Source organism: Choloepus didactylus, chromosome 15 (genome assembly GCF_015220235.1).
Source record: "Choloepus didactylus isolate mChoDid1 chromosome 15, mChoDid1.pri, whole genome shotgun sequence".
Taxonomy (NCBI): domain Eukaryota; kingdom Metazoa; phylum Chordata; class Mammalia; order Pilosa; family Megalonychidae; genus Choloepus; species Choloepus didactylus.
The window spans coordinates 80,308,213-80,327,051 of record NC_051321.1 but is presented as its reverse complement, the minus strand read 5'-3'; the positions used below and the strand labels follow the sequence as shown (position 1 = coordinate 80,327,051).

General features: G+C 36.2%; 1 protein-coding gene across 9 annotated transcripts in view; it reads right to left on the bottom strand.

The window, feature by feature from the left end:
- The window catches only part of CCSER2 (coiled-coil serine rich protein 2), a 310,783-nt gene that overhangs the window by 119,888 nt on the left and 172,056 nt on the right, over positions 1 to 18,839 (bottom strand). Inside the window, exons 10-11 of one of the 9 annotated variants that reach the window (XM_037803770.1) lie at positions 8,517 to 8,649; positions 2,637 to 2,676 (exon numbers count right to left, since the gene is read on the bottom strand). The exons of 5 other annotated variants lie outside the window; for them this stretch is intronic. In XM_037803770.1, coding sequence (XP_037659698.1) covers positions 2,637 to 2,676; positions 8,517 to 8,649 — 173 coding nt within the window. The remainder of the gene's footprint in view (positions 1 to 2,636; positions 2,677 to 8,516; positions 8,650 to 18,839) is intronic. 3 more of the 9 variants (XM_037803772.1, XM_037803771.1, XM_037803773.1) reach the window with 3 other exon arrangements.

The window sequence follows — 18,839 nt, the reverse complement described above, 5'->3', positions numbered from 1 at the left end:
TCAAAACAGGCCTCTGGGGAAGTTGCCTACCTGTCCATTCATTTCACAGCCTCACAAGCCACAAGACCCAGAGGGCAAAAGGAATCCCCCCACGACTGCAGAAAACTCTCTGTAGTCACAAATGAATAGGGCTTTAATATTCCATTCTTGCAACCTGTCAAGTGGTTACTGAAACTTCAAAATGTGGGCCCATCCTCAGACGAGTGCCTGACTGGACTCAGTTCTTCCAAGTCTTATTTGGGTTAGATACATACACTTCAGCACATCATTCCCAGAATTCTCAGGATAACTAGTTACATATGTCAAGGTCAAGAGCGTCAGCAGTAGGCATTACTGTGTAGTCATGCAAGGCATTGGTGGGAATCTTTAATGATAATCTTAAATGTCTATTTTGGGCTGCTTACAAAGATAACCAAAGACGGCGTTCCCTATAGGCATGTACCATGCTTTATTCAGATTCTGTTGTTGTAGTTGGCATTCCTACTATATGGCACATAATAGGCATTCAATGCCTGCTTGCTGGATTAATGAACAAACGAATATTATTGAGTAGTTTATTTCAGAATTGCTTCTTTGGTCAGAAATTATCAAATAGTACTCCCCTATTAGGTCAATGATGCAGCATTAGTGATCAAATCATAAGTTTTCTAAAACTCTGATGAAAAAGGAATCCAATAGAAAAAAGCTTTGTTTCCCCCCAACTAAGTATGGAGTTAGCTTAATGGTTCATATTTAGAAGGTTAGTGGAAAGGATTAATTAATTACATGTTAACTTGAACCCAAGTACCTCTCCCAGCACACTCCACCATCTTACTGGCCCAATATCTTTTTTACAAGAAGACTAGAAATTTCTGGATGACATGAGTTGGGAAAACTATCTTGACAGGCATTCAGCTATTTTCCATTTTTACATCCAATAATTAAATATGATTATACACATAAAACACTTAGCATAGGACCTCTTAGCAAACAGTAAGTACTCAATAGATGTCACCTATGATTATTAAAAGGTATAAGAATAATGAGTAGAAGCCACGGCCCTTTTGTACTACTTGGGTCTTAGAAAAAAATAATATTAAAAGGTGTAAGAATAATGAGTAGAAGCCACGGCCCTTCTGTACTACTTGGGTCTTGGGGAAAAAAAAAGTTTTATAGCACTACAATAAGAAGCCAGTTGCTACAGAATAAGAGATTTCTAGGCTTCAGATATGTCAAAGATGCTCACACTTCATAAACTGTATAGTTTAGTAATGTCAGTCATATCCAAATGTTTTATATCCATAGTGGGCATACCTGAATTGTTGAATGCTATGACACAGAAGTCAAGGTTCCTTAACTGCCTGCCTGGAGATAAAAACTGGAGCCAGGACATGCAAGGCACTTTAAAGTTTAGAAGGCATTTGCATATGGCTTTGTTATGGAGCTAGCACAACACTGTACTGAAGCACTAAGCTTTTGGAGTTGGACTCATCTGGGATTGAGTCCTGGCTCTGTCACTTACTATGGGTGAGATGTTGGGTAAATTATCTCATTATACTGAGACTGAATTTCATGATCTGTAAAATAAGGATAACAAGAGTATCTATACCTCATTGAATTGTTATAAATAAGAAACAATCTTGCACACGAAGTGCTCAGTACAACACCTGACACATTACAATGACTTGAGAAATGCAAGAACAGCGTCTCCCTTCTGTCCAAGGGTAGAGAGCCAGACTCTAAGTTTGTATATATGATCTCTAGTTATCACAACACCCTAAATGGAAGGTGCTGTGTTCTTTGTATAAATGAGTAAACTGACGTTAACAGAAGTTAAGTGACATGCCCAAGGGTCATTCACTTTAGCAAATGGCAAAGCCACAGTTTGAACTGTCGAGAGAATTTAAAATGCAGCACTATAACTTTACTATTCTGTGCTATTTTGTAAATCCAGGGAGTGCACAGCCTTTGAGAATTTGCTAAATGGTCAGATGATTAAGCTTTAATATATTTTGAAACACCAAAGGCTGGTTCCATACCAACACTCAGGTAGTAACTTTCCTGGATAATGCCCTATTTTGTTCTCAGCTGATCTGCCCTCCAAAGGATGAGTCTGACACTCCACCGCAGAGCAGTATCTCTGGAAGAAGGTGATTCCATCATTACCCACAAGAGAGAAATGGAGGAAAGACACCGAACACTAGGAAAGGCAAATTCGCACTTGTCAGTGAGGGAAACTGTTCACCCTCACTGTTTCATACCACTTCAGAAGTCTCCAGTATTAGCATAAGAAAAAAAAATCATCCTCTCAGTTTCTGTCAGCATTCTAGAGTCATCAGCAATAAGATGGCACCTAAAAACGTCAAGCCCTGATTAAAAATATGTCAAAGTGTGCAAGGTAAGCAGGAAATGTTCCTAGAGGGTAATAATGCTATGGCATTACAGACATAAGAACTACCTGAAAATATTTTCTGGGAATATACAAGTTTATTATTCTTATTAAACACATTTTAAAGGTTAAAAGGAAGATGGAAATGGAACCATCTATAACATGCCTGAAATTCATGCAGGCTCTGACATGCACCATGCAAACTGGGGGGAGAAAACACAGTGATTATAAGGAAGGTGGTAGAAAAATATGTGAAATTGTACTGTACCACGCTTTGTCAGAGAAGTAATGGACTAACTTCTCAACTCCTTGCCAATGGCAAAATGGGAGAGCAGAGACAAGAAAAAGACAGGACACTGGTGTCAGAGACCACACACAACACCAAGGAATTGCCATGACTGGGTAGCAGCCAACAGTATTTACTTTGATTTTGTCATGCTTTTCTCGGCATTATTATTTTATTTAATATATTTGTACTTAATGAAAAAATACTTGTAAGACATTCATTCTTTCTTGCCAAAGTGGTTTGCAAGTTAGTACAAATATTCACACCCACAGAAAGGTACATATAAAACTTCTCACACTTAAAAGGACTCCCTGGAAGAATGTTACCTAATGGAAATTGAAAAGATTTTGACACAATTTCGTGTTCATGCTCCAAAGACCTAAAAAGGATTAGCTCTGTGTAATCCCTTAGCAAGGAAATGGAAACTAAATAAAACTCAATATTTGTTAGTTTATTTTTATTACTGCTACTGCATTACACCAGTAAAGGTAATCTGATCTTTATGTATGTCTTCATTCTGTTCTAAGTTGTAAGTGAAGCTCCACACATCACTACAGAGATGAAAGGCAGGACTTGACAACTAGCATAAATTTCACATGAGCCTAATCATAGCTTCCAAGGTTTTCTAGGTGACCAGGACTGCTCTTTCTCCTCTAGAGCTCAGATTGTTGCCTCTAGATATCCCAAAATTTACAGAGGATATCTAGTTGATAAATATAATTATTGATAAATTCTAAAATTATTTCAATGGCTTTTCTAAGGAATGATCAGTTAACTGCTTTTGAAAACTATCAAAGTGACTAACAGTGACTTAAGTGAGAATTTACTAAACAGCCACGATACATTAGAGTTGCCTCATTTCATAAGTTTTTATCTCAAAAACATAGAATCCATCAGCATCTACCTCTGGGATGCAGAGTGGTTCATAACAAAACAAAATAGCATAATAATAGTATAATTCTATTGTTGTGACCAGTAAGCATGATATATTTATCCAGAGTAAGATTCTGCAAGGACTATGGTATAGCAACAAATACTGAATGGCTAGTTGTTCTAAATGGCTTTATACAGAAAACACAAATTGCTGCATTTCCCATAATTGCAAGGTTTTGAAAGAAACCCATGCCTAGGATTTATGGGAAGGCCTCCTGGACCATGAGTTAGATGCACATTTCTAATCAATTAAAGAATGACTATACTAGTTAGCATTTGAAATTAGCTGCAAAAATTACACTGCGCCATACTCGATATTAACCACATTTAAATAAAAGAATCAACTTAGTGTAAAATTTAATCTGTTCCATTTTTACTGAATTACTAGTTTCCATTTCACTGACAAATATTTTATTTTCATGAAAAGTCACACCCAGAGTTAATTCCTTATTAGACCACTGAAACTGAAGTTATTCTTAGATAAAAAATTGATGACATGGTGGAGTCAATCAGATTGACTAATTGGTTAATTTACACCTCATAAGTATCTTTGACAATTCAGCAATACATATAAAGTGCCTCAAGAAAGTGATCAAGTAATATTCCTCTAGGAATCTATATGAGAAAAGAGAGATGCTGACACTGATTTATATACAAGGAAGGATAAATTGTACTGCAGTATTTTTTATCTCTAAGTAACAGGGCAAACTGAAAATAATATTGATGTCCAACAGGAAAAGAGTTAAATAAAGTATATCCACATGATAATGCATTATCATGCAGCCAATAAAATGATGTTTTCAAGGAGTATTTACTATATGTAAAATGCTCATAATACTACGTGAAGAAAAGGCAAAACAAAAAAAAGGAATAAACATAGGATTCCAATTTTGCAAAATAAAATAAAAGACTAGCCGAAAATATTCCAAAATGTTTTTGTGTCTTCTAATTCTTCTGAAATGAACTACTGTAAGATTATTATAATTGGTGAAAATATATAATTTTTAATAAAGGATTTATAGTATTTGCATAAATATTGAAGGTTCAAGCTCAGGAGTCAGAATGGGATTTGAATTCTGGCTTGCCCACTTACCTTGAGTAAATTACTGAAGAGTTCTGATTTCTTTAATTAGAATATTTTCCTCATTTATAAAATTGGGATAATAATAGTTCTGACTCTATGGGCTCTTGTGAGGATCAAATGATTTAAATAAAATGTCTACGAAAGCACTTAAGAATATTAACATAAAAAGTACTCGATATTTTTCCCATTTTTTTTAAATAGACAGCTAAATTATTAAAAAATATATGTAAAAGTTTTCAATGTGAGTAATCTGTGAAAACGTAATTTTTAAGTATCCATTAGGAAGATTAAAAAGGGTATGAATCCTGAGACAACAGACAATTCTCCAGCCAAAAGGACTGAAAGAACAAATACAAAACAAGTGAAATACTAAAGTGAGAAAGTATTGCTGAGGATAAGCAGGACAGTGCCAAAAACGAGAATTCAATAATACCATGAATTTGGTTGAACTGAGCAACCACTGATTCTTGCAGAGGGTTCATCAACCATTTAAGCCATTCTATTATCCAACAACAAAAAATTTTTCTTGGTAGCAAAGTTTGATCCTTAAGAGGCACCACTCAAAAACAACATGATTATATGCCATTAAGACTTCTGAAAAAAAAAAAATTATTTTGATTATATGCACAGAATCTATGCATAGTAATTTATCTAGATATCATAAAGTCAGTGAACTAAAATTTAAATGCTCAGACTTATACTTCTATTTCCATTAAATAGAAATGGGAAGAAAATATCAGAGTATCATACGTCCTAAGGGAAAGTATTGTGTCATGAATCTTTTTTGGGAATTTTATGAGTATACGTGTGTATACTGGGTTGTGATGTAAAAGACCATTTCTTAAAGTCACTTATCAAAAAGATTTTGAAAACACTCCTTAGGGTTATAAGAAGAAGGTGATATAAGACAATATAATTCTGCCATTCTTAATGTAATTCTGGCGAATACAATTATTTTTTATTAGAACATAAATTTAGAAATCAGGCAATACTATGTCAAAAACCTGCCTGCATACCAACACCCATGTAGATACATTTATTTTATTTTTGTTGTTAAAAACTATTTTTTTCCTCACATCTAAGTTATTGCACATGGAAGACAGTGGTACATTAAGATTTCTAAATTCCTTGAAGCAAGGCATTAAGGAGCAACTTTTAAAGGCCTGTTTAAGCACTCCTAAGAAATGGGTATTATTGTAAAATACAGTTTTAAAAAAGGCAAGCTGTCCTATTAGCATATGCTCTGGCAAGAAACACTATTTGGGATGACCCTTAAGACTTTCTACTTGCCAAAAGCAAATATTTTTATTAATTAGCTCTTCTATGAGATGGGTTTTTTTTTTTTTTTTTTTTTTAAATCATTTCCATTTTACAACTGCTGAAAATTAAGAGTAGAAAGACTAAACAAAAGTCAGTTAATTCAATTTGGACAAAATCTCAAATCTCTACTGACAATGGGAAAGACTCCTGTATATTTAATTGTAGATGATACTTTCTACTAATCCAGATAAAAATTCAATTTGAAATTGGAAGACATAAGCATCATGAAGTAGAGACTACTTAATATACTTGAGCAAAGAAACATAAATCAAAATTTCATGGAAAAGAAAAATACATATGTTTAAAGACTAGGATCTTCTTTTTGTCTCTAGTTACTTGGGGTTAGTCTTAAATTCATCAAGAACATTCCTGGCCAGTCTAGCCTTCTGGAGTGACAAGAAGTTAAATGTTCCTATAATAATTAATTATTTCACTTTTCCTGCTTTACCTAGGACAGGCTATCTTTTTACACTGGAAGGCCTAGTAGAAGCAGTAGTAGTGATAATTTTATTAGTAAACTGCTTCAGCCCTTCTCAGGGTGAATCTGAAATAGTCTAGTAGTTAGAACGTGTTCTCTTCTAAAAGAGCTTTTCAAGTGTGGTAAGTGTTATTAAAAGGCTGTAGACAAGTCTTCTAGCTATTACTTTCCACAAATAGAGTCCTAAAAGTAAAAGCCTCAAAGATCAAGTCTCAGGACCAGTTCTCATAGCTGTGTAAGTCCTGAGAACTTACCCACAAAAAGACTCCAGTGGAGATATTTTTTCCTAGGTGGCTAACATATCCAAACTTTGGAGAACCAAAGCTTTTATTTGAAGATAGCAGAGAAAGGTCTGACCTAGAAGAGCCAGAAAGATACATCTTGATACTAGTAACCCCGGATACTGCTGCTTCATAGTTGGGAATGAAAAAGAGATCCCTGAACCCAAGAGGGAAGGAGGAAGAAGTACTTGACCATGGAAGGCCAGGGACCCAAGGAAGAGAGAAGCAATTTCTGATGCTAGAGAAATAAGAAGAAAATGAAAGAGGTGTTTCTGAGAATTTTTTTTTTCTAAAACTCTATTTGCAATACAAAATTACTGTCCCCAAATCTCAATTCCTTATTGCAGCTAGCTGAGGGGAAGAGGTGGGGGGAAGGAGAGTGGCAGGGATAAAGGACAGGGACTGACGGCGTCAGAAGTGCACAGACAGGTGGGTTTATCTGAAGTAAATTTGTCACACTACACTGTTTATGGCTACAAGCCTACAAATACATTATTATTTGTTACAACTATGCCTTGCAATTCATATTTGTTCACCAGCAATTTAGTGTAATTTCTTTTTGCAAGGAATCTTTTTTTAAAAAAGAGGCAATAAATCAACTTAGTTGAAGATAAGACAAGTAAAAAGGAATGTTCTCAGAGATGGTGGGACATAGAGAGGAGGAAGGGGGATATAAAAAAATTCCTCTTCTCAAAGCTTCCACTAAACAAATATCTAGATATAAAAGTCTGTACAAACTCTCTATTCTTCTTTAAGACAAAAAGCATGGAAGGAGAGGCATAATATCCCAATGATAAACTTCATCCCTTGTCTGGAATTCAATTTGATAACCTAAAAATTGTGACTAATTTAAGAAATAAAATTTGTTTAAATAAATCACACTTTTAACTGCCTAACAATTTCCCATTTTTGGATGTTTGATACTGCACATAGGTTAGGATAATTAGTGAAAAATTTGATATGAAAACACAAATCAGGGTAAATCCATGGAGATGGCATAGAAGTCACGCTGATTGACTACTAATTATATTTCTTTTTCTCTAATATTAGCTTTCCTTGGGTGGCTTTTCAAAAAAGATAAAATATATCCAACTTACCAGGTATACTTAAATGCATAACACAAAAAAATAAACTGTTTTGGAAAGAATACTTAATGTAAACAAAAATACTTTAAGGCCACATAACTACTAAATCATTAGGAATGTTAGTAAACCATGCATATTTAAAAGCCATTTCTTTGGTGCAGAAAAGCAGCTGATAAATTTCAAAGGCATATTAGTTGTTAAAAAATCACTCTTGAAAATCACGATCACAATGCTCATTCTTTTAGATGACAGTGAACGGTAATCAAAAGGTCTTAGAAAGTATTTATAGAAATGTGCAATGGTCTAGTAAGCCTGTTCCCTGAATGGTAAGCATCTGTCCATTTTACCACTGAACATGGTGGGGTCATTGTTTTACACAGCTAGATTTAAAGAAAACCAATTTTTATTCATCTAGCTCAAGATCAGTAAAAAAGAAAATGCATTAATGACAGATGCATTTCAGTAGGTTCCCCGTCACTGGCAAGAGGTTCGAACAGCATTAGAAGGAAATTAACTTGCTAGTTTTCATAAAGCTCTAAGTGATGTCTTGTTCACATGCAGTCAGAGGAGGTGTTAATTGAGGAGGGAGACCCACGGGGAGAGCTGCCTGAGCGCAGGCCTGCAGGTCACTCTGGGTGGGAAGGACAGGGCAAGGGGACAGCTCATGCACGAGGCAAATACCATGAACTGGAAGCCAGAGAAGGAGAGGAGTGAGAGGCACAGACTCACTCTGTCTGCGGTGCGGCGGAGCACTCCGTGGGATCCCTTGGAATGAGCCCTGCCAAGGACAGAAGGAGGGAGCGGAATACCCACCCTGTGCAGAGAGAGACGGGGAGGGAGGCATAATAAAAGGGGGAACCGAAGAACAGATACACCAGTCACACTTTAAAAAAAAAAACCAACAAATAGCAACAGAGTTAATGAAAAGATAGATTTCATTTTTTTTCCATATAGGCAGCTTAAATTATTAAAAATACATCATAATCCCGACCTAGTTGTTACTTTTCATATATTTTGGAGAAAAAAATTACTTTCCTTGAATATCTGTAAGTCAACATACAAGAAATAATATATTCTTTCTAGCATACATAACATTTACCATCACATATTTCTCTTTAAAATAGCGGACTACAGTCTTTGCAGAAAAAAAAAGCATTTAAAAGGGAAGAGAGACTTTAGGTATTAAACACAGAAATTGCATCAATTATAAATCAGGTAACAAAAAAAATACCATACAAAAATTTTTATTTCTTCTTAAAGCACAAGTTTTTAGAGCATTAGCAGGTAAAAATAGAGAATATTAGCTGAAGTTAGCTGAACCAACATAGCACTGAAAAGAATTAGGTTGCTGTGAGAGTGAGTACTTGATCGAGAAGGTGACATGTGGGCCACAGGTTACAAATGCATGCTTTTTAATTTGAATAAGCTGTGTCCTTTTAGCTTTACTTATTCTATTCATAGATTATCAGAATTGGAATGCACCTGAAATGCCATTTACTTCAATTTCCTCACTTTCTGGATAAAAAGGGTCTTAAGGAAAGTAATTGTGCAATGTCACACAAACAGAACCTGATTGGAAACTTGGCCCCATGTCTCTCAGGTCAGTGCTTCCAGCCATCTTACTGACAAACTTATTCACAAATAAAACTAATGAAATGCCCTTTAAATATCAGAGAAAATGAGTCTGTAAATCATCATTACACCCAGTTAAATTTACAAGAGAAAAACATCTTTTTCAGACCAATTAATCTGATATTTTCTAAAAATGATGCTGTACTGGAAGATTACTAATACAGTCTATTTGTATTTATAGATTCCATGAACTTTTCTACAAATAAAAGTTTGTTTCCCATATCTATATCAGCAGTCCTTGACTCAGGTTACCATAACCAAATACTGCTAAAGATAATGTGAAGTGTAATCCTAAATTTCTCAATGTAAAAAAAAATCCAATTTCTATGTTGATGAGGAGAAAAAATAGCTACAAGAAAATTCTAGTATTTAAAGATCTTTGTAAGATTCTAATAAATACAGATCCTGTCTTTTGAAATTATTATACATTCTTCATTAATTCAGCCATGGATGTTTGTAGAAATAGCTTAGAAATATTTAACAGGGTGATAAATATTTTCACATTACCTGATACAACTCTATTTTGCTGTTTGGGGAATGTTTGGGGGTCAAAGGCTTTTCAAAGAACAAGCCCTCAACCAAGCAGGGGCAAGCGTCTCTCCCTATGACCTTCGCCTGGTGGCCTGGGAAGGAAAACTACCAGAGGAGACTCTGGAGACACGCGACACAAGAGGCAAACGTTCCTTCGCCAAAGAGAGGTTCCTTCTGGAGGTCTGTGGAAATAGCACTGACTGGAAGTCAGGGGACCTGTGTTCTTGGCTTGGATCACTCATGAGCCCCGTGACCTTGAGAAATTACTGACCGTCTCTAGGCCTCAGCTTCCTCGTCTATAACACACAAAGGTTGGAATGGCTTATCTCTAAAAACAATTCTCATTTTTAGTTTTTGTAATTCAGTCACACAATCTATCCATCACCATCTCTCCTTGAGAACCATTGTCCTTTAATTTTATAACTATTTATACGGCATTTAAAACGATCAACTGTGTATTAAACTGTCTCTTTGAAACAATTTAAGTGAAAGTAACTGTCACAGTACCCGACACTTGGCAGGGGTTTTAGAAGTTGTTCAATGGGCCCCATGCTAGCCTACCAGTCCCAGCACAGAGAACTCTCAATAACTGCTCACTGATTTAAACAGAATAAAACTGAGTCATTGTGTTTATCCAGAGTTGGAGGCTTGGCCACACATTATGATCACCTAAGAATCTTAAAAAGCCAAACATTGTCCACCTTCACTCTCCCAAGACCAATACATAAGAATCTCTGGGGACTGGGCATGAACCTCAGAAAGAGAGAGACGAACTTGTGAAAAAAATGCACAACAGCTCTGCTTCCTACTGCCAACAGTATCCATTTTAAAATCTGATCAGACAGTTGCTTGCCATCTGAATGTATGCCTAGAAAGGCAAAGAATGCTACTCATTTTATTTCTGCCACTTAAAATGCCCCCCTTTGTTTCCCTACCCATCTGTCAAAATCCTATCCAGCCTTCCCAGCCAGTTGCAAGCCCACTTCCTAAAAACTTTTCCTGATCCTGCCTAAATGAATTATGATCACTGTAGTTCCTAAACACTCACAGCTCTTGGTGGATACTTGTCTTAGGGAATTTTTCTTCCTCTTTTCATTATGTTGATTTAAATATTTTTCTTATTCAAATAAGAAAACTAAACATACTACTAAACATACTATTCTGAGAATAATAGCTTTCTTTACTTGGCATCAACTACAGCTTCTCTTGTTAAGTCACTTTCACAGAAAGGAAACATGCTATGATTAAAATTTAATAAAAGAGAGACGTCTGCTTCTTTTCTTCCTACTAAATACAGCTAAAAACATAAGACTTAAAAGATGGAGAGAAGAAGGCAGACCAGCTAGGGACCTCCAGAACCAAAGAAGACTAAAGCATAGAGTTCCCTGGATATTTCTTTTGCCTAATAGAGCCCAGACTGGGAAATGGAGGTGCTAGAAGCTCAGAAATGCCAACGGGTGCTGGAAAAAAAAAAAGGACCAGGAAAAGAATAGCCTAGCAAGACATAAAACGTTTACAAAATAGCCAGCCAAATGCTACAGGAAAATCTGTGACCCACCCCTGTCACCACCAGCAAAGGTCAGGCAGACAACCAGGTAGACAGCCTAGACTTACCCCCTGCCTGGCTGGAGTGAGGCATCTTTCCCTCCCCCAAATCCCCCCAGCACTAAGATGTCAGAGAGGACCTAGTAGGGAGTGGGGGGCTCACAGTCACCTGGTGGTACCAAGGCCCCTCCTCACAGCCTTGTCAGTGGAGGCCTTGTGGGAAACAGTAGGGAGGTACCCCTCCCAGATAGGAGACTGTCAGTGGAGGCCTAGTGGAAAGCCTGGAATTCCACGCCCACCCAGTAGTTTCAAGGTGGCAGTCCCTTCCCCATCAGTGTGAGAGGAGGCCTGCTGAAACAAAAGGCTTAAGTAAGATCCAGAGTTTCATAACACAATACCCAAATGTACAGTATACAATTTAAAAAAATAAATCATATGTCATGCTACAGACTAGAAAAGTCTCAATGAGGAAAGATGATCAACAGACATCAACACTGAGTTGGCACAGATATTGGAATTACCTGACAAGGATGTTAAAGCAGCCATTATAAAAATGTTTCAAGAAGCAATTACAAGCAAGTTTGAAACAAATGAAGAAATACAAAGACCCAGCAAAGAAATACAAAGCCTCAGAAAAGAAATAGAAGGACCAAATTATATTCTAGAACTGAAAAATACAATAATCAAAAAGAAAAACTCCCTGATAAGCTAAAAGAACAGAAGGGGATGACAGAAGAAAGCACCAATGAACTGGAAGATACAACAGAAATTATTCAATTGGAATAGAGACAAAATAGAGGGGAAAATAAATGAACAGAACCTCTTGGTCTAGTGGGACTATAACAAAAGATCTAACATTTGTGTCAATGGAGACACAGAATGAGAAGAGAAAGAGCATGGGGCTGAAAAAGAATTAGATGAAATAATGACTATCTTCTAATTTGGCAAAAAATGTAACCTACAGAGTTAAGATGCTGAGTGAACTCCAAAATACCAAGACACATAATAATCAAACTCATGAAAACTAAGTACAAAGAAAAAATCTTGAAAGGACCAAGAGAGAAATTTACATCTTACCTCTAAAGGAAAAAGAACATGAATGACACCAAGCTACTCAGTCAGAAAATACAGAAACCAGAAGGAGGTGTCATGTTTTTCAAGTGCTGTGAGAAAAGAACTGTTTATCCAGAATCCTGTTTCCTACAAAACTATAACCCAGCACTAAAGGGGAATCCGAGATATGCTCAGATGAAGGGAAAAAAAGAAAACTTGTTGCCAGAAGACCTACCCTAAAAGTATGTCTAAAGAAAATTCTTTAAGTGAAAAGAAAAGGATAAAAATATTCTTGGAATAAAAGGAAGGAAAAAAGAACAAAAGGAATAAAAATATGGATAAATACAATAGTCTTTTCTCTCTTGAGTTTTTTAAACTATGTTCAACAATATAAGCAAAAAGCATAGCATTGTTTTGTGGTTCTCAAAATATGCAGAGGAAATACTTAAACAATTATGAATGGAAGAAGGAAAAGGAAATTAAAGGGAAGTATAGTTTCTATACTTAATAGACCACAAATAACTATGTATATAATAAATAATCTAGAGGTTCCAATAAAAATTTTACATAAAAATGCACTTGAAGCACTATATATACATCAAAATGAAACTCTACAAAAGGCTGAGTAACACAGCCTTTTGAAAGGCTGTGAAAACCTTGTGGCTTGCACTCCCTTTATCCAGTGTATGGACAGATGAGTGGGAAAATGGGGACAAAAATTAGATGAAGAATAGGGCGGGATGGAGGGGATGGAAAGTTTTGGGTGTTCTTCTTTGCGTCTATTTTTATTTTGCAGTAAGGAAAAGGTTCAAAAATTGATTCTAGTGATGAACACACAACTATTATGATGGTGCTGTGACTATTATGATGGTGCTGTGAATGACTGTAGGGTGTGTCAATAAAACTGCATTAAAAATTTTTTTTGATTAAAAACATGAGTTTAACAAAATCAAAGATATAAGATCAATATACAAAAATCAATTGTATTTCTATATATTAGCAATGAACAAATGGAAACAAATTAAAAATACAATTCCATTTATAGTCACTCAAAAACAATGAAATACTCAGGTATATATATTTTTTACGAAACAGACATGCTTATTCTAAAATTAAATGGAAAGGCAACAGAACTAGAATTCCTAAAGCAATTTTGAAAAAGAAGAATAAAGCAGGTGGAACTACTTTCCTCAATTTAAGTCTTATTATACAGCTACAGTAATCAAGATTGTTATCAGCAGAGAGAGCGACACATGGATCAGTGGGGGAAAAAAAACAGAGAACTCAGAAATAGACCCACACAGGTATGATCAACTGATTTTTACAAAAGTACAAAAGCAATTCAATGGAGGAAGGACAGCCTTTTAAACAAATAGTGCTGAAGCAATTGCATATTCTCAGGTAAAAAGCCAATCTCAAAAGGTCTCATATTATATGACACCATTTAATTAAAATTCCTGCAATGATGAAATTATAGAGATGGAAAACAGATTAGTGGTCATGAGGGGTTAGGAATGAAAGGGGAGGGAGAAAGTGGTTGTGACTATTAAGGGATAGCAAAGGGAGAACCCAGTGATGGAGTAACAGTTCTGTATCTTGAACAGATGGTTACATGAATCTACACAAGTGATAAAATGACAAAGAACTACAATACACACATGTATGGCCAGTGTCAATTTCCTAGTTTTGACATTGTACTACAGTTATATAAAATGTATCTACTGGGTGAAGGGTACAAGGAACCTCTCTGTATGATTCTGAAAACTTCATATGAATCTATATTTAAAATAAAGGGAAAGAAATAATAGAAGAATAAAATCATATGCACATTGGAGTAATACAGAGGAAAACCATTTGAAATGCTAATTGTATTGGTATAGTCATATATTCTTGGGAAGAGAAGGAAAATGTGATTTCCCTGAGAGAGGGATAGTTAGGGAAAGAAGATAAGATTATACACCTTGTGTGCACTTAAACCAGTATGAAAATTAGATCCAACCTTATAAAAGATTTACAATGAAATCTAAGAGAGCTTTGTCTTCTTAGATATAATAAAAGTCACATGTTAACATTGCTTTGGAGAGAGTACTGAAGAAAGATTATTCTTTTCAATGGTAAAAACAAAACAAAACAAAAAAAAAACATGAAATAGCTGTAAAATTTAGAATGACTGACTAAAAACCTTGAAACCAGGCAAGTTCAGTCAACAGACATTTAAGCATACAGCACTAAGAAAAAGCAGGAAATTTTTCTACAAATAAAAAGAACACTTGAAGAGAGGAGCCCAACTTGGAAACTTAAGACTCAGGATTCATAAAATGTATGGAAAGGGTGTAAAACCTGGTCCTAAGCAAATAGATGGCAGAAACTAAGAAATAAAGAGTTCCCAAATGGATAGATTTAGATCAAGAGTGAGCGTTACAATATACTACTCTCTTGACACTGAAAACTGACAGAAGTGATGTCAATTCAAATCCATGTCAATGGATTTGAAAGCCAGAAGGTCTATTTCCCTGTATTTGGAAGACAGATCCACCATCCTCTCGTCCAGAAACAGGGTCTCAATGCCTTATCACCCTTTGCTATTGGACCTATGGGGATCATAAACTAAGACAGGCCATGTCATTTGATTTAGTATCCAAAGCCCCTAGCACTGGGCTTGGAACATAGAAAACACTTGTAAACACTTGCTGAATGAAAGAATTAATGGATCTATGGTTAAAAAGCTGGAGGAGCCCACCACGATCAAGAAAACAGAATGAGATGCTTTGGGGCTCCATCCCCATACAGATGCTTAGAATAACCAGCAAGAACTGGTAGAAACATCTTTCTCAGAACTCCAGAAAACAGTTAAGGACTTGCAATAACAGGGAAAATGGTGAATCAAGAAAACAGCAAATTAAAAACTGTACGACCTCATGGCACCCTAACTGGCCCCTATCCCACCCCCTCACTGTCTGGGCGAGGAATCTGCCTACATTCACAGTACAGATCACTGGTCCCAGTTCAGAGGGAGCAGAGTAACCTCTTGTTCACATGCTGGGAGCTTGTATATGTCTGACCCAATCTGTCTGGTTGAACTCTGAAGGACTTGCCGTCCCAGAACTAACCCTGCCTGTAAAAGACGGCTCACAGAACTCTCCTACAAAATGCTCGGGAATGCAGTCACATGCTACCTGGGGCAAGGATTTGCTGACTGTAGGACATACAGCACAGTGCCCAAGACCATGAGGAAATTGTTTCCTAAGGTACTGGGAACATTCTTATCAGTTTAAACAGGCCACATGCACATGTTCAAGACAAGACATGTGCAGAAAGGATTAGGGTGGCCCGTATACGTTGGCATCAAGCTGTTCTCTAGACTCATATGGATAAACCCTGAAGGAGAGCATCTGCACAGACCAAGCTGCATTCTTCTTTCCCCCTTCCCACCTCCCTCCTTTGCTTCCTTTCCAGCTCAGGGAAACTATGTTAGAACGCTACTGGATACAAGCTTAAGAACAGGTGCCTCAGAGTCCAAATTCCAGCATTAATACATCAAAATGTCCAAATTTCAATAGACGATTACAAAGTGTACAAAGAAACAAGAAGTGATGGCCCAGACAAAGGAGAAAATTAAGATATTAGAAAACATGAATGAGGAGGATCAGACCTGGGATATACAAAACAAAGACTTTTTAAAAATGGTCTTAAACATGCTAAAGAGCTAAAGGAAAACATGGACAAAGAAGTAAAGGAAATCAGGAAAATAATAGATCAACACAAAGAGAATATCAAGAGAGACAGAAATTATGAAAAGGAAGACCACAATAACAAAAACTAAAAATTTCCTAAAGGTTTCAAACACAGATTAGAGCTGGTAGAGGAAAGAATCACTGAATGTGAAGATAAGACCACTGAAATCATCCAGTCTGGGGAGCAGAAAGAAGAAAGAATGAAGAAAAATGAACACAGCCTGAGGAACCTGTGGGATACCATCAAGAATACCAATACATACAAGAAGGAGAGAAAGGGGCACAGAATATTCAAAGAAACAATGGCTGAAAACTTCCCAAATTTAACAAAAAAAGACATATATACCTCCAAGATGCTCAATGAACTCCAAATAGAATAAACCCAAATCAACCCATGCTGAGGCATATTATAATCAAATTGTCTAATGCCAAAGATAGAGAACTTTGAAAGCCACAAGAGAGAAGTAATATGTCACATAAAGGATGCCTCAATAAGATTGAGACCACATTTCTTACTGAAAACCATGGAGGCAAGAAGGTAATGGGATAACATATTTAAAGTGCTGAAAACAAAAAATTACCACCTAAAAATTCTATATCCAACAAAACTCTCTTTCAAAAATGAGGGATAAAGAGGAACTTAGAGGGTACCTGATGATTAAATGCAATGTGGGATGGTAAGTGGGGTCCTGGAACAGAAAAAGGATGCTAGGGGAAAACTGAGGAAATCTGTATAAAGTATGGACTTTGGTTAATAGCAATGTGTATCAGTATCAGTTCACTATCTGTAACAAATGTAACTCAGTAATTATAACAAATGTATCATACTAATGTAAGAGGTTAATAATAGCAGAAAGGGCAGAGGCCTATATGGAACTCTCTGTGCTATCAGCTCATTATTTTTGTATATCTAAAACCGTTCTTTAAATAAAGTCTATTAATAAAAAAACTGATTGAGAGATCAAGATACTCCCAGATAAACAAAAGCTGAGGGAAATCATCACCACTAGACTGGCTCTACAAGAGATACTAAAGAGAGTTCTTCAGGTTGAAAGGGAAGGACAATAGACAACAGATTGAAGCTGTAGTAAAAAATAAAGTTCTCCAGTAAGGGTAACAACAGGAGAAAAAATAAATGGCAGTAATATTGTATTTTTAGTTTGTAACTACATTTTTTACTTCCTATAGGATCTGAAAGGCAAATGCCTAAAGCATAATGATAAATCATTGGTTATGGACTCAATGTATACACATGTAATTTCTGACAAGAACTATACAAAGAAAAATGTGGGATGGAAGGACATAGGAACAAAGTCTGTGTATACTATTGAAGTGAAATTGGTATCAAAGTAAATGAGACTGTTACATGTTTGGGACATAAAATTTAAACTCCATGGTAACTATAATGAAAATATAGGAAAATAAGCAAGCATATAGAGACAAAATTAGAATACAGGTTTTCAGGGCTTGGGTGAGGGTGGTCAGGAGGAATGGGGAGTTACTGCAAAACGGGTGTAGGTTTCTGCTTACGAGAATGGGAACGTTTTAATAATGGAAGGTGGTGAGGATACCACAACATAATAAATGTGATTAATCCCATTGAATAGTAGGCTTGGAAGTGGTTGAGATGGGAAAGTTTATATTGTATATACGTTCCCACAATTTAATAAAAAAAAGAAAGAAAGAAAGAAAGAAAGAGCGAGCACAATGACACAATCAAAGACACAAAGACAATTAAATGCAATACATGATCCTGGATGGGATCTAGCAAAGGAGGAGAGAAGGTTATTATTGGTACATAAGAAAAAAATGGAACATGATAACTGCATTTAATGTGGATACATTAAGTGAATTTCCTTGCTCTTAGGAAATGTACACGTCAGTCTTAGGTATTCAAGGAGCATCATGTATACACCTACACTCAATTGTTCAGAAGTGGATTGGTAAATAGATGGACAAACAGACAGATGAATAAACAGGTTGATGGACTGACAGATTGTTGGACAGATTGAATGATATAGCAAATATGGCAAAATGTTATAATTAGTGGATTGGTAGATCTGGATATTTGGGGGGATGGAAATGTTGGAATTTTCTTTATGAGGTTTGTATTTTTTTTTAACTGTTCCGCAAGTTTGAAATTATTTCAAAATAAAATGTTTAACATTAAAAAAGATAATAAGGGGGATTCTAGGAAGATGGCGGCATAGAAAGAAGTGGAAGACTTAGTCTCCCCCAGAACAATTCATAAATGAACAAAAAACCAGTAAATAACCTGGAATGGTAGCGGGGAGACAAATGTGACTGTACACTCAACATCCACAGACATGAATTGGGAGGAATGCCCGAGATCACAGCATAAAATCTGTAAGTAAAATTGCGGACCCGTGCTGAGAGCCGAGAACCTAGAGCCAGGAGCCCCTCCCTCACAGAAGCCTCACCGTGCACTTTCCCAGCCCAGCTCCAAGTGAGCTTTTAATAATAACTGCTCAATACAGACAGCGAATCC